Genomic DNA, 16,381 nt, shown 5'->3' with positions numbered 1-16,381 from the left:
TGACCCCTACAGGTGATTGGGAGAAGCCCTGAATCATGAGATTTGAGATTTTAGGAACATAAGAAAATGTGATTGCAATGTGTTGTGGATCACACCTAATAACATCCTTTCCTTAGAGGTATATTAGTCGTTCTCCAGACTTGCAGGAGATAATTTAAACTTGGGATCTGTGGTGAAGCTATTATGGATATTCTGATATAGGGATGGAGGCTTGAAGCAGTGTATGGTTCTATATAAGAACAGGATCACTTCAGAGGCTGAAGCATTTTGGTCTCTTCAGAACTACGTCCTATCATTATAGCTCTGCTGGAAGAAGAGGGAGACAAGTGCCTGATGTTTTAGCAGGGTAACTCTTGATTACTTGGGGGAAATTATCTCACCTCACCTAACCTCACTTCAGCAGGTGACTAAAGTAATTTTGCTCAATTTGAAGTGAAAAATTATGCTGCTTTGTTGCTGCATATATTAACTAATTGGTTTAGAACTACTGGTGCCTAAATATGCGACCTAATCACAACAGGGACCACAATGCAATTTGCAGTGGGACAAGGAGGGAACAGGATTGAAACAATCCGTATTTCTCCGGGAAAAAGAAGGGCAAACCCCAGCTGAACACGAGGTAATCTGTCCATCTCTCACATACATACAAAGACATTGAAGCAAACAGCTTTTCCCCAGTGGGCAATAAGAATCAAGTAATAAAAGGTTATCTGTGTGTCATTGACCAAGGTATGTGCTCTCATCCACTTCTGCCAGCACATCCCATGCTTTGTTTTGCATTTGCTAGGGGAGCCAATGTGGAATACTTGCTTCCCCACCAAGCCTATGATGCTGTCTGGTCAGCAGCTATATGGAACAAATACTGGTGATCCATATAACTACTGAGGGCCAGATACCGCCACCCTTATTCATCCATAGTAGTTCTTATTCCTCAAGTAATCCCATTGAAACCAACAGGGTTAGTTGCAGAGTAAAGTACTATTGAATATTAGTGAGGGTGGCAGAATCAGGGCTTAATGATTTGTTTTTCAATATTAGTGAGTGACATTGAAAGACAAGACATAGTGCTTTCAGTCACATCCCTACTGGCAGAGAAAGCATTGTATGTATAGTGGTCAACACAAAACAGTTCCACGTTTGCCAACAGATGCCATCCTGTAGAGTTATCACACTTATTTATTGTTCTAAGTCTAGGGAAAAACTAGTGTCCATGATATGAGTGTGGTTAACAGTTGGCAAATGTTTTTTTTTTTTAAGGCAACGGTTCTGTCTGTCTGTCAGATGCACAAATATGCGTGCATGCAATGGTGTGCTCTAACGGTTTTACTGACCTGAGTTTGGGGATAGCCATCATACTCAGGAGTTAGGCCAACCTCCCAAATGAACAGCACTGAAACCTTTATATCATGCAATGACGTATTCTATCAGATGATGATGATCAGCATTTATACTACAGTAGCACCCTAAGACTCCATTTAGAATCAGGGAACCAGTGTATGAGGCTCTGCTCAAACACAGATGAAAATGTGTTACAAAAAAAACAACAACTTTAGAAATGTTTCAGAGAGATTTGAAATACTGCATGGGAATGATATTTCACTTCCCTCTTCCTGTAAAACCACGCTCCTTTAATATCACGAGTCCAGCTGTACTAGGGTGACCAGACAGCAAGTGTGAAAAATCGGGACGGGGGTGGGGGGTAATAGGAGCCTATATAAGAAAAAGACCCAAAAATCGGGACTGTCCCTATAAAATCATGACATCTGGTCACCCTAAGTTGTACTGAAGAGGAAAGTAATAATGAATACATTTTTAGAAAACTCTAAGAATGAGTTAAATGAGATCATCCATGCGGATATCACTAGCCCTTCCAGGGTGAGATGCAAGTGCTGTATATCCCATGGGAAAACAGGGCAATATCCCCTTTCTAATGGCACAAAGCTCCCATGTGTAGCCTTGCAGGATCACAGTATATCTAACCTTACCCCTGCATTAGTCCGGGGTGAAATCCTAGCACTGTTAAAGTCATGGGAGTTTTGCCACTGATTTCAGTGGAACCAGGATTTCATCCCATGGGGCAAATCAGCTGGAGTACATTATCATGACGATTTACATCAGCTGAGGATCTCTCCCTGGTGCCCATCCTGTACCTCAGACCAGTGTAATATTAAGGGAAAGGAGGAAACATTTCTCCAGTAGGTTGATTGGTTTAAAATAGGGGCTGTTTGATGTTGTCAAGAGATTTGGAATTTTAAGTATGTCCCCAGGGAGGGTGTGTGTGTGTGTGTGTGGTGGTGGTGGTGGTGGGGGGTATTAGCAAGCAGAGAACTAGTGAGGCAGACCAAAAGGCATGAATAATGCAGTTCAGCACATGGCTTTCCAATTTTTCTCATGCCTATTATCGCCACCCAAGTGAACTTATTATAATTTGTATTTCACACAAAACTTTTCCAGTTTGACAGTACAGTGCATTTCCCAGTGTTGTTTAATGCTTCAGCTGCGAATCGTTATCTCGTTGAAATCAACAGCAAAATTTCCATTGACTTCATTGTGACTAGGTTTTGGGCCTTAGCATGTTAGCCCCTTGCAATCATATTACTTCAAATGTTTGGGTTATCTCAGATCAAGAGGCTTGTACTTTAATATAAAAGAGTTGCATGAGACAGGCCCATTACTTGCCAGTGATGCCTCTGGCATTTTTGCATAGACAGGGAATGCAGGTTTATGCCCAAATAATGTTGGAAGAAGTAATAGAATACTTCACACTAACCAAGGATTCCTTATTTTTTTTGTAACTGTAAAAATACAAGAAAAAACACTGAGTGAGTTTCAGGGGGTAGGTTTAAATCCTTTTGATTCAACATATTCCAGCAGAACCATAATGCAGTACTAAATCTAATTACACTATTAGCTATATCCAATTAGCTTTGGAATTGGGATTGGTTTTGTTGTGTAAACAAAAAAGATCCAGAGTCAACTTAGTTATTCGGAATATAAAACTTGGCTAAGTGGAACCTTAGACAACTGCATACCCCCATGTGGTGCCAACTGAGTTTTGTTTTGCCTTCTCATTTATTAGCCAGAAGAAATGACACACTGGCAGAGCTTACGGGTTATGTTTTCAGTATGATGCAATGCAAATGTAGGCAGGCTACTCATATTATCATTAGCTAAAAAAGATGGTGCATTCAAATTCCCATTCACTGAGCTGAACGTTTCCTTTTAGAACATGGGTTATTTGCTTGAGTCTTGTAGTGTATGACACAGGCACAAGCTCTCAGGTTCAAGTTCCACCATTAGATAAGCTCACATTGACGTCAGAGGGCAGAATCTGAACTTTAGAGTGAAAAGACCAAAAAGCATGAGAGGGCAAAACCAGACATAAAATAAGATAAATTGAAAGCAGAGGGTGCAGAAATATATTAAAGTACAGGAACCGGAGAGGTGAAATTTTAAAAAGTCAGTTTTCAAAATAAAAATACACACATTTTTGAAAAAAATAGGAAGTAATGATTTTTTCCTATGGTCCATTTTGCCCATGTCATCATATATTCCTAGTCCAAGGGCCAGATTTACAAAGATATTGAAGCAGCTAAAGACGCTGTATGTCAAAGTCCTACAGAACTGCATAAGCATGAAACAGAATTTTATAGAAATTATTCTAAAAATAATAAAATTGAATAGAGAGCAATATCCTTTCTGTAAGTTTCTTTTTTACAGTTGAGTTCTATGGCAGGGATATGATTTTTTGTTAAACACTACAGGATGGTTTAAAATAACAAAAGACAGGTTTCCATTGTCTATTCAATCCTGTAAGACTAGTTCATAGGGGCTCTTGGCATCAAAATAAGAGGTTGGCACTAGGAATTGAATCTAGGTCTCCTGCACTTTATGACCCCTGTCCTTTTATGTTTGACTCCTGGTCTTTACAACAGTTGTTCATACTTCTCTAAAATCAATGGTATTCTTTATACATTGTTTATTAGATGCCTGCATTGGTAACAGTCACCAAAACAATCACTAGAATATGTGCATACCCCACAAATCTGTCAGACTAGCATTTTTGTAATTGCATCCCATTTCTGTCAAATTTCTTCAGAGTAACATCAGGGGCCATATTCTGCCCTTGGTTACAACTTCTGTAAAGCACAGACAGAGAATCCAATCCCACCAACTATCCATATACCACAGGGGCTGGAGACTCTCTCTGTGCTTTACAGAAGGGCCCAGCCATGCTAATACCTCCATTCCACTAGCTACACAGTCCAGGATATTGGACATGGACTGAATTTCATTATGGCCACACACAACCTCAGCGTAATTCACAATCAAACCTAAGTCACAAGCCTGGTAACTTTAGCTTTTCTACATGTGTGTGATGTGTAGACTGCTTACTTGGCCTCTAAATCAAATCTCATACCTCCACTCCACTCTCATAGGCCACCAGTCCAAAATAAATTAGGGGAAAGAATGTGAAATGTGATGAATTGGGGCTTGGAGGAGAGAAATCAGAAGAGAATCTAATCTGTCAGATTCTCACAGACTTGGCAAGACCTAGAATTAAGCCACAGGTACCAGATGAGTTGAGTTACCCAAATCTTGTTGTAACTGATAATTTTTTAGTGAGGACATTTGAAAGGAACTAGCAAATACCAAAGCAGACCCAGTGCTTCGCTGTCGAACAGCTGCTTCTTGCATCTCCAACCTCCTCTGCTACAAATGATCTTTCGGCTGATAACTAACACTATTAAATGCTTAATCTGTCCAAGGCTGACCAGCCCTTGGAGAAAGATACAAATTACTAGCATAATTCAAAGATGCCATTTGATTTCTAAGATTATATTAGCTTCAGACCACTATTAATGAACAATAATGCACACTATATTGATTTTACAATTGAAAATTACATTATTGAGTCATGCATGCAGTGACTGGCTAAATAGAGCTTCTACCCAGGTAATTAATTATTATATAGTAAAAATGATTTATGCTTTTAATACTGGGATAAATAACAGTCAATCAAAATAGGGAGAAGCCATCTTCTGTTGATTTAGATTTGTTATGTTGCCATAAGGTGCAAATCCCTTTGAAGATACGTGCATTTATACACATTTCAGTAATTTTCATAGACTTTTTACTGGCTTGTTAGATGGAAGGAGGTCAACAATGGTATAAAACAATAGCTCTTTTTCTTCATTGTTAGCAACATGGTAAGGTACAGCTGAGAATATGGACAATGGGAGAATAGCCTAATCTGCAATTATTATTTGTTTGGCCTATAGAAATTGGAAAGGGAAAGAACAAGAAAAGGAGAATGTTGAGAGAAAAGTTAATCTTAGCAACATGCATGCACTCTTTCATTCCCAATGGAATGAAAATACAGATATAAGCTGACAAAATGATGTGAGAGCTGAAAGGAGTCGTACATGCAGATAAGCAAATACACAGATACCCATATAAAACGGATGTTTTATAGAACAGCAAACTGTACCATGCACCATTTTAGTCTGAAAGGACATGGACTCTTCACAAAGAATTGATCACTTGTGAGGGTTTATCACTCTAGGCAAGAGACTGTTGACAAAGCATGATCTTCACGCCACAAAGCTTTAAGTTCTACAGACATTTCAGACAACTAGGACTAAGTACATGCAGCAAAAGAAAGGAAATATCATGTCATTATAGATCTCTCACATACAAATGGAAGGCAACTCAAACTGATCTTGTTTCACTATGACTCATCAATCTTTCAAATGCAGTAGAAAGAGTGGTGTCTTAGGGCATTTAAACCTTTTCATCTTTAATTCCTTTTAAGCAGACAGGCTTCATAACTGATTTTATGACTGTGACAAATCATTGGATCCCAGAATGCGTACAACTAAAGTGAAATGCTTTTGAAAAGGGTCTGATTGAGAGCAATCTAGAGAGACATTTCTTTCATGTTATTGCTCCATACTTCTGCTTAGCTAGTCAAGCCTCCAGTAATCCCCTGTTGGGGAACCATAATTATGTCCAGGACTCTTTTTTTAAGCTAATAAAGGAAGACTGTGAAGAATAGTGATACTGTTATCACAAGGTGCATATTAGTCCACAGCTCTTGACTTTGGCTCATGAATCGCCCTGTGCTATGTTTGCACATCCCACACAACATACACCTTCTTGTCTCGACTTTGACAATGAATACAGCAGTGCACTGAAACTACACTGCGTTGGCTAAATAGAAGTCACACATGGTGACTTGCCCATCTCGTGTCGTTTAATGACTTTGGTTTTACATTTAATTAACTGCTTTGAGGTTTGGTTCAATTAAAACTCAGCTGCATAGTATTTAATTTTAGATGGACCCAAAAAACCAACCCTTGCCCCTCCCTGCCATGAAACCCTGGCATTTCCCTGATTCTGATACATAGGTTAATTCTGTCCTGAGGCAATTTGTTTAATCATCTGCAGTTGCAGTACATGTTAGAGAAAAGGTTAAAGATGAATTTGTTTCCTCTGAGGCTTCCATTATTGAGACGCATTCAAGCATGCTTTCATAGTCGATGACATTAAGGAAAGTTTGACTTACGTTCTGTTTTCCCACTATGTTATCAAATGGGAGTTCAGGGCTCCATGATCCTTCTGTAAATGTTGCCCCACTGTTTCTCCTGTCTGAGATGCTGACAGATTCTTTCACAATGTCTTCAGGCAAAGTCAACAGACTCTCCTCGGGCTGTTTTATTAAATAGGTCTCAATGTTATGTTTCCTTAAGAATTCATTTCGTTCTTTACCGTGTCCTTCTTCAACTTTATAATCCCCATTCAGGCAGTCCAGAGTGGCTTTGGAGATGTGGATCCTCCTGCATGTATGACACAAGTGGTACTAAATGCTGATTGAGTATTTTGACAGGACGGACTATCGAGAGCTTTATGTCATTATTTAACATTATAGATAAATGCTCTTTTTGGTCCTACATATGATTTTACAACAATTCAGCATTATAAACGGTTACATTTTAGAGGTGCTGTGTAATCACTCATGATCCCCAAATTTCTTTATAAACACAGACTCCAGTACGGCAGTGGAAGCCCAAGGTCAAACTCTGGCACCAGCATGGAGCCCCACTCCCTTCAGTGGGATTCCACGCAGGTGTAGGGATCGGCCCATATTATTATTATTAATTATTTGGATTGAGGTAGCACTTAGGAGCCCCAGCCATGCACCTGGACCCCATTGTGCTAGGTACTATACAAACAGAACAGAACAGAAAGAGCCTCAAAGAGCTTACAACCTAAGTATAGGGCAAGGGACAACAAATGGGTGCAGACAGATTGAGGAGGGAGCGCAAGAAAACAATGAGACACTATTGGTGAGCATGATATGCAGTGGTATCAGAGCATCACCAGGCTAACCTGGATCAGATTGCAGGATGGGGACTTTAATACCAGAGCCTGATGCCATTATGATGAGTAGTACCTTACTCCAGGAGCAGTCCCATTGATTCCCATCAGACTACCCCCAGAGTGAGGTACTATTCAGTGTGAGCTATGGCAGTGGTTTTCAAACTGCAGGGCATGACCCAGTACTGAGTTGCAGAATGTAAGGCACTGGGTCGCAGCGGCTCTGGTCAGCACTGCTGATCGGGCTGTTAAAAGTCCCCTCGGTGGTGCTGCCCGGCTAAGGCTGGCTAGTCCCTACCTGTTCTAACACCGCGCTGTGCCCGTGAAGCGGCCAGCAGCAGGTCCGGCTCCTAGGCGAGGAGGTCACGGGGCTCCGTGTGCTGCCCCCGCCCCAAGCACCTGACTCCCCGAAGCCTTTGCACTGCTTCCGAGAGGGGCAGGAAATACGTTTTTGTATGGTAGTTTAAATGAGTGACTTGAAGTTCTGTATTAATACACTTAGTAAGGAATCTATTTGTCAAAAAACATTTCCTGAATCTTTTTTTTGGTCTGTATTGTTACAGACATACTTGCTGACGGGTATTTTGAAATAAATTACCAAAATAATTGAAACTGGCGTGATTCTATTGTGTTATTTTGACAAATAGAATGCTGTGTGCAGAATTTTTAATTTTTTGGAACAGAATTCCCCCAGGAGTAACATATGTAGGAGATACACAGAGCTAGATTTTCCGGTGGGGTAAACTGGCATTGATTTAAATGGCTCTGTACTGGTTTACACAAGTGCAAGCTCTGGCCCATAATATTTTCCATCCCATCTCTTTGCAACCCTAGTTTTGTGGCCTATTTGATGCCATTGCAGATTTATACTATGTAAAATCCTAGTGATAGACCTAGGAATTTGTGTAGTAAAAAGGGTATGGGTTTAACCCTTTGTGTTAGTGACTACCTCCTGCAAGTTGCTGATTACACTTAACTCCTCTGAAGTGCCTGGAAGTGAAGGAATCCAGAAAAACACAGAATGAGGAGCTATATATAATATGAAACATAATTTCACAATAAAAAAATCAAGAAATTTGAAATATTTATATCTCAATCCATTCAAAACCTAGGGCCAGATCTTCAGCTGATATAAATCAATGTAGCTGAATGGAAGTCAATGCATCTATGCCAATTTACCTCAGAAGAGGATCTGACCCATTATTTTTTCCAAAATGTCCACCGAGATTAATGGTCTCTAACAATAAAATGACTGTAAAAATTGTTTCCCGAAGGTAAGCAGCATTTGGCCTGGATTTGAAAAAACAAATAGTCTGCTACCTGAGAAACAGACTTTGTTTCCAAGCTTATAAATCCAAAAAGGCTAAATTAATTTAAGTAAGGGACTAAATACAAAAAAGAATAGAAAACAATACATTAGTTGCTAGGGTGACTATCTTTGTGCTAAGTTTTAGTCTAATATAATTTCGGAAGATTGCATTATAAACTCCTGAAATATGGGGTTTATAATGGAAACGATAACAGCGCTAAGTGGAGCTGTGATCCTGGCTATTGATTTAATATACGTACTGGGACAAAATATTAATAAACCAGCTGGTAGAGTCAAGAATGGGTTCTGCTTCCACCTTACAAGCATTTGACTTTGCTTCATTCATTTAAAATGTATGTTGAAGAGGCCTGATTCTGGGCTCACTTGAAATGTGTAAATCAGCAACACTTGCATTGAAGTCAACAGATCTAACCCATTTTAGAAAAGGTAAGACCAGAATCAGGCCCAAGACTTTTGAACCTATTCATAAATAAGGGATCCTGAAAAATCAGTTATCAGCTATGTTTTATGCAAGAACAAACCGGTTAATTCCAAGATGCACAGTGACACAGATCATGTATTAGAAATAACAGCCTTGCCTTTAATACACAGAAAAGTGGCTCTAAAAATAATATTCTGGGATTCCATATGTATTCTCTATCAGTGGGTTCTGGATCAAATTTGCTCATTTTAGAGCATATCCACACAAACACTTTCTGCATGCCGAGCTTCAGAATAAATCTCCAGAGCTCCAGAGTGCCACGCACTAATTGCCCGTGTGTACTGTGCTTATGCACACTAAGAGGTCTCTGGTGCATATTGCAGTACTGTGGTTTGAAACAGCCATAGGTCAAAGTGCACTAGGGAACTTTTAGTGAGCAGCAGCATGGTCCCACATGGACACTTAGTGTGCGGGACGCTGAGGCACTGTACATTAAACACCCTAGCTAGCTGCGCAGCAAGTGCTTGTGTAGACATCCCCTAAGAAACACAGAAATGATTGAGCTTTCATTGCAGCAAACTGCATCTGAGATCTGAAAGTAAAGTTGTATTCTTTGTGCTCCGAGTCTCTAGGTGTGAAATTCACCCCCTTGCGAGCTAAGGGACAGGTTTCAATGTATACACCACTGAAGTCCCACTAAGCCCCTCTATTGAGGGCCTAGGTGGGATTTATATGGTTAGGGCCCTACCAAATTCACCGTCGATTTTGGTCAATTTCACGGTCATGGGATGTTAAAAACCGTAAATTTCATGATTTCAGCTATTTAAATCTGAAATTTCACAGTGTTGTAATTGTAGGGGTCCTGACCCAAAAAGGAGTTATGGGGGGGGGGGATCGCAAGGTTATTGTAGGGGGGTTGCGGTACGGCTACCCTTACTTCTGTACTGTTGCTGGCAGCGGCGATGCCTTCAGATCTGGGTGGCTGGAGAGTGGCAGCTGCTGGCCGAGATCCCAGCTCTGAAGGGCAGCGGCACAGAAGTAAGGATGGCATGGTATGGTATTGCCACCCTTACTTCTGCGCTGCTGCTTTCAGAGCGGGGTGCCTGGCCAAAAGTCACCGCCCTCCGACTGCCCAGCTGTGAAGGTAGTGCAGAAGTAAGGGTAGCAATACCGCGACCCACCTAAAATAACTTTGTGACCCCCCCCGGAACCCTCTTTTGGGTCAGGAACCCCAGTTTGAGAAACACTGGTCTCCCCCATGAAATCTGTTGTTTACCCTATACCATGGGGGGAAACCAGATTTCACGGTCTGTGATGTGTTTTTTATGGCCGTGAATTCGGTAGGCCCTATGTATAGTGCATAGGCTTTGTGTTGTGCACTTTCAGCAAAGGGGTGAAATTCAACCCACTACAATACAGATTTGGGAAGCAGAACTTGGCTTGATCATTTTGCTAATGATGACAAGGCTGAGTATGACACAGCTTGTTCTTCCATATCTGTATTGGTTCTGTGGGGGTAACGCTAATGAATATCTGTTTTGTCACTCCAGTGTGCACGTGTGACTCAGGCACATACAGATCATATATGTTGGGAAAGGAGGAGTCATTTTTCTGAGCATAACCGCTCTTTACAAAACAATACTTAGAAACCAATTACAGGCAATACCAACAGATTGGTAAAATGACTCATTTCCCACTGACTTTAAAGACAATTATTCTGCAGTCAGTATGGGGGTAGGGGTACTGTATCTGCAATATCTCTATTACAGCCTGGAAACATGGCTTTTCCATGTATTGCTTAAGGCAGATCTAGGTTGAAGGGTGTTCTAAGGCACTCAAAGACCGGACCAGCCTAGCACAACTCCCACTGCAAGAACTGGCAGGCACACTAAACTTCATCTGTTCCAGAACGTCCCCAGATGTTGCTTCTCTGCTCCAAGGTCCTGACCCTGCATCATTAAAGTAAATAGGACTTTTGCCAGACATGCCAATGGGAACAGGACCGGAGCTTAAACAGGGATTTCTGTGGCCAGCATGGCACAATTGCTTGACCCTAACAGATCTCCAAAATGGTAAGTGGTCTGGCTGCAAAGGGTACTGAGAGTGGTTGACTCACCACAGCAAAGATAGGAATTGTGCATCTCAAAATGTGTTGAGATGCAGGTCATATGAGGCAGAAATAACTTTTCAGCCCTGGGGTGAAGCAGACACCTCAGATGAAGAAACACTAAGCAGATGGATGGCAATAAGTAGATCCCTACATATACAATTGCTCCCATAAAGGTCACAAAGCACAGATTAGCAGCTCAGAGCATCAAGTTAGTTGTGAACAATCCCTGCAGGGTACGTTTTCCAACACTCCATGAAATTAGGTTGGCAGCTTATGAAAGATGCCACAATGCTCCTACATCTTGTGCAAAATCATGGGAAACTGCACCCATGTTCCTCACACCAGCATTTGGAACCAAAGGACTTAGGAGTGAAGTCTGCATGCTAGTCAGAAGAGAGAATCTTGAACCAAAGGTATCTGCATAAATCCAGTGTCAGATATGGTGTCACAGGGTGAGCTGGCCCTTTAACGGGTTTGGGCCTCACCCTCACCTGTGGCAGGTTTAATTCATCTTCTCAGGTAACGGGAATTAGTATAATGAGCATGTGAGGGGGGAACTCAGAGCCAGGTCTGCTAGAAAATATAATAGACCATTCAGAGGAGAGTCTAAAAGGGGCAGGAGGGGTGTTCCACACAAAGACACTCCCCATAGGGACCCAAGCAGAGGCCTGAGATGTGCAAACCTGCAAAGATCAGGAATCAGCTAGGAAGGCTGGAGTGAGGGGAGTAAGCTTGCGATGAGGGCCGGGACCAAGAATCCTGCCCCCAAGGACTATGATCTAGCTAGGAAGGCTGGATGTAAGATCTGTGTTGTTTTGTACCTTACATTAATAAACCAGACTCTTAAAAGGAAAGAATGATTGAGAAAACAGCTGCAGCGTGATTAACGGGGAAAGGAAGGAAACTGAGGGAGCAGCAGGGCCTGAAGCCAGACTGGGTAAGCTCTGCTTCATTCAGGAATAGCTATTGGCTGAATACTATCACTGACCATTTGCAGAGGGCAACATTCCCTTTCCCACAGCCAGATCCACAACAACCAGGTCTGAAGGGCAGGCAAGACAGCAATGGAAATGAGATCCGTTGACCTTTCCAAAAGATCTGATCTGCATGCTGGGGGGTCGATTGGGCAGTCAGTGACTATCTAAGAGGAGGAGCTGGTATATGGGTATTTTGGAGGGAGGGATAGCTCAGTGGTTTGAGCACTAGCTTGCTAATCCCAGGGTTGTGAGTTCAATCCTTGAAGGGCCACTTAGGGATCTGGGGCAAAATCAGTACTTAGTCCTGCTAGTGAAGGCAGGGGGCTGGACTCAATAACCTTTCAAGGTCCCTTCCAGTTCTAGGAGATAGGATATCTCTATTATATTTGTGACAATCTTCTGACCAGCCTTTGCTAAGTGCCATTTTACAAATATCACCGGAAGGATGCTTTAAATATTGCATCAAACCTATTTAAATACTGGAAAGAGAGTTAATTTGTCAAAGGCAAACAAAAATTATACAGCTGATGGGATCATGCTCCGTCTTACCCAGGAATGCCGCCTGACTCGAGTTTGTTTGCAATATCCACATCCCACGACCAGACATCAAACTGCCACTTCCGTAGGCCCAGCACCCCACACAGCACTGATCCAGAATGTATTCCGATCCGCATGTCAATGTCATGCTTTGTTCTTGACCTAACATACCTGTTTTTGTTAAAGGGTTAAATACACAAAGAAATACAAGATCAGCTCATGCAATCAACTCCATAGAAGGCTGTAACTATGATCCATGTGGAAAAGTCACATCTTCACTGCACCGTAACGGCTATCCTGCAGGCCTTGCCAGATAACAGGGCAGCTGCAGAACTAACATCATTCAGAGGTTTTACGTGTTTAAAAAACATAGTCTATAAAATGCAACACCAATTTGGCATGTAGGGATACTTGATAGCCATGTACAATTAAGAGATAACATTCTGGGTGGCAGAGTACGTGCAGTCATAAAATGGTTCTGAAAGCTGGATTATCATAGAGGTGCTCAATTGCATGCATGGTTTGATGCACACGTATTATTCCTATTTTGCAGAAATATAAAGAGAGAGAGAGAGAGATGTTTAAATGGAAGCAACTGTAGGGTCCACTGAGTCTTTTCCCATAAAAGCGTAACTGAATATTTAACACACCAACAGAAACTATTACAGTTAAGATATACAATGTTCTCATTCTACCCTCCTCCTACTCTGAGTAACTCATTACTTTCCAAAACCTCCCTTTTCTGGCTGACATTTTCTAGGGTTGGTCTTCGCCCAAAGGTGACATATTTGTTAGAGGGTTTGGACAAAAGTGCTCCTTAGAATATGAAGGGATTGAAAAAATATATACTTTTCCCATTATAACAAAAATTCTTGGGATCTTTTTTGAGTGGCTCTGCAGTCAAAACGGCTGGGGTTGCATAGCTAAAATCTGGCATGGAAATAAGCCTTATTAAAAGAAGTATCTTGGGCCATGTCTACACTATGGGGACTATAGCAGCACAGCCATGGTGTCTTAGCTTTACCGGCATAAACATATAGTGTAGATGCAGCCTACAGTGGGCTTGTTTGTCCATCGCTGTTGGAACACCACCTACCTGAGCAACAGTAGCTACGTTGATGGAAGCATTCTTCCATTGACCTAGTTGTGTCTCCATTGGGAATTAGGACAGCATGGATTTTTCACACCGCGGAGTGCCATAGCTACGTCAACTTAAATTTTAAGCATAGACCACGCCTTGGGGTGTGCTTGTAAAAATTGGTGAGGATTTGCCCAATTGAAAATTGTACCCTGCACACTCACAGAGTACATTTTGCACAGGGCTTTTCATGAAGCTCATAAAATATGCAGCTAATGGAGCTTGCATTATGTATTCACGCATGACTACCTTAGCTATGTAGCAAAGATGCCAACGCCCCGGCAGATCTTGTGAAATGTGATAGGGCTAGGGAGCACTACTTTGCTCTTTGTATGGTTTGCAGAAAGAAGCACTCCTCTGATATGTTTTAAATGTGCCAGGCCTGAGGGAAGAGCAATGTGCCTTCCCCAATTTCCCAACATACCAGGTTCACATGGAGAGGTGCTTACTTCGGTAGATCCCTAAGGGGGATGGGACATGACACGTCCAGGTTGCCCATAATACAGATAGTTCCAGATTTAGGAACCTGCATGCACCATTGCCATTTTTTCCCCAGTCCAAGAGATATTGTGCACACAAAGCCAAGAGACTGTTACAGTTGTCTGGAAAACAGGAAATGCCAGAGATAAGCTGCATAAACAACCCTCAGCTCTGTCCTGTTGTGTGTCTGCATCATGGTAAAGTCCACTTTACAAAAATCGCCCTGAGTTGACATTACTAGGCAACTTTGTTAACAGTCTCAGAAAGGAAATTATGTGCTTGATAATCAGCTGGTTTAAATCAATGTAGCTCTACTGAAGTAAATGGAGCTCCACTAGATGAAGACCTGAGCCAAAAGATGGATTTACAATGATCTTACACTAAATTAGTACCTTCCTTTCAGACTGATTCCAATGCAGTGTACGTAGAGACACTAAACTAACTTTGCACCCCAGAGGTGGTCCTTCCAAGTGAGAGTTGAGGAACTTTGGCTGAGCACTGTGGAGCAGCTCACAACTAAGTTACCTGTGCTATACCTACTGTGAGGACAAAGAGAGTAATGTCTTCAGAGCTGTCAATTTGACACTATTAATGAACTCTAAATTTGCCTTAAAAAATCCCCACTACTGTTTGCACTAACTAACATCCTTGCTGGCAGTCTCGGAATAAATAAAGTGCAAGGCAGGCTGAAATTTGCTATTTCTTTATACAAGTCCCAGTCCTGCTACCACTGAAGTCAATGGCAATGGTGCACGATCATACCTTAGGACAGACAAAGAATAAACAGAGCTATTTCACAATTCCTGAGCTGCACATCATAGGCTCAAATCTGACCTAGACAGATCATGTCTAGGGACAAAAGGATAAATCACTAGTTTCCATTCAATCCTTGGCCTTTGATTGCTGTCAACAAGGACATCAATGTAGTGTGTGAAATTGAGTTTCAAAAAGGAAGAGAAATTATATAAAAATGAGAGGATTCACAGAAAAAGCAATTCACCTTTATTGTCCTCTCCTGCACATTTTCTGAGAAAAACGATGACTATAATATGTTCCTATGCAGCTGTTATCCTGCTAGCCCAGCACTTACTCGTCAGATCCAGACACCAGGAGGTCTCAGTGACCTTGGCAAGAGGGGTAGACTGAGATTTACACATTGAAAAACTATTTTTTGGCACATTTCCTCCAATGTATTGAACGAAAACATGTTTCTCTATAAACAAGAAGCACCTCTGTCTTTCTTACTCCACCAGCGTTTTGTTCAAACACGCCTATTGTGGCAAATGACTTGCCAGTGGCTCTTGGACTATTGTCTCTTGGGATTCTGAATTTTGCTCTGCACAATTTTGTCATTTTTTACATTTTATTTTTAGGATTTTCACCTTTTTGAATCCAGTGCCAAAACTGGCATCTGAAAGAAAAACTTATTCTTCTCTAGCAATTATTGACTGGGAATTAAGAGCAAATTGCAGCATGGCATGTCCAGAGTTAGGGCCTGGCCCTTGATCTTTCAATCTACAGTATCTATCAAATGTATGGGACTCCTTTTCAGCCCTCCTCTTCAGTCAACATCAGAGAGAGGAAAGAGAAAGAAGCTTTCTAACTTGAGAAGTGCCCATTGGGCACTGAAACGGGGCCCTGGCTGAAAGGAGAGTATATGGTGTGAACGAAGCCTATGAACACATCCTGGAGTTACTGGAGAGGAAAGAGAATACCTGCATTTGAGAAGTGACTGTTTTTGTGTGGTTAGAGATTTGTTGACCAGCCAGACCTAAGCCTTGGAAAAGATAATGGATAGGCATTACATAATGGATAGAGCTGCTTGGAAAAATTCCAATGAAACAATTTTTCATTGGAATTTCCCGAGATGTCAAAATAAAAAAATTCTGCAGAGACAGTTTGATTTTGGCAAAACTCCCACTGACTTCAATGGGACCTTGAGGTTTTCTTCCTGGTGAGCATTCTCTGATTAGTAATTAGGTTCTGTAGCTGTTAATAAAAGGCTTTT

At 41.5% G+C, this 16,381-nt stretch overlaps 1 protein-coding gene across 1 annotated transcript in view; it reads right to left on the bottom strand.

Moving 5' to 3' along the window:
- The window catches only part of ADCY8 (adenylate cyclase 8), a 187,671-nt gene that overhangs the window by 59,346 nt on the left and 111,944 nt on the right, over positions 1–16,381 (bottom strand). The window contains exons 6-7 of the mRNA XM_065398532.1: positions 12,768–12,926; positions 6,569–6,839 (exon numbers count right to left, since the gene is read on the bottom strand). Of these exons, the coding sequence (XP_065254604.1) occupies positions 6,569–6,839; positions 12,768–12,926 (430 nt within the window). The remainder of the gene's footprint in view (positions 1–6,568; positions 6,840–12,767; positions 12,927–16,381) is intronic.

The sequence above is a fragment of the Emys orbicularis genome, chromosome 2 (assembly GCF_028017835.1).
Source record: "Emys orbicularis isolate rEmyOrb1 chromosome 2, rEmyOrb1.hap1, whole genome shotgun sequence".
Lineage (NCBI taxonomy): Eukaryota > Metazoa > Chordata > Testudines > Emydidae > Emys > Emys orbicularis.
This window is presented reverse-complemented; position numbering and strand designations above follow the sequence as displayed.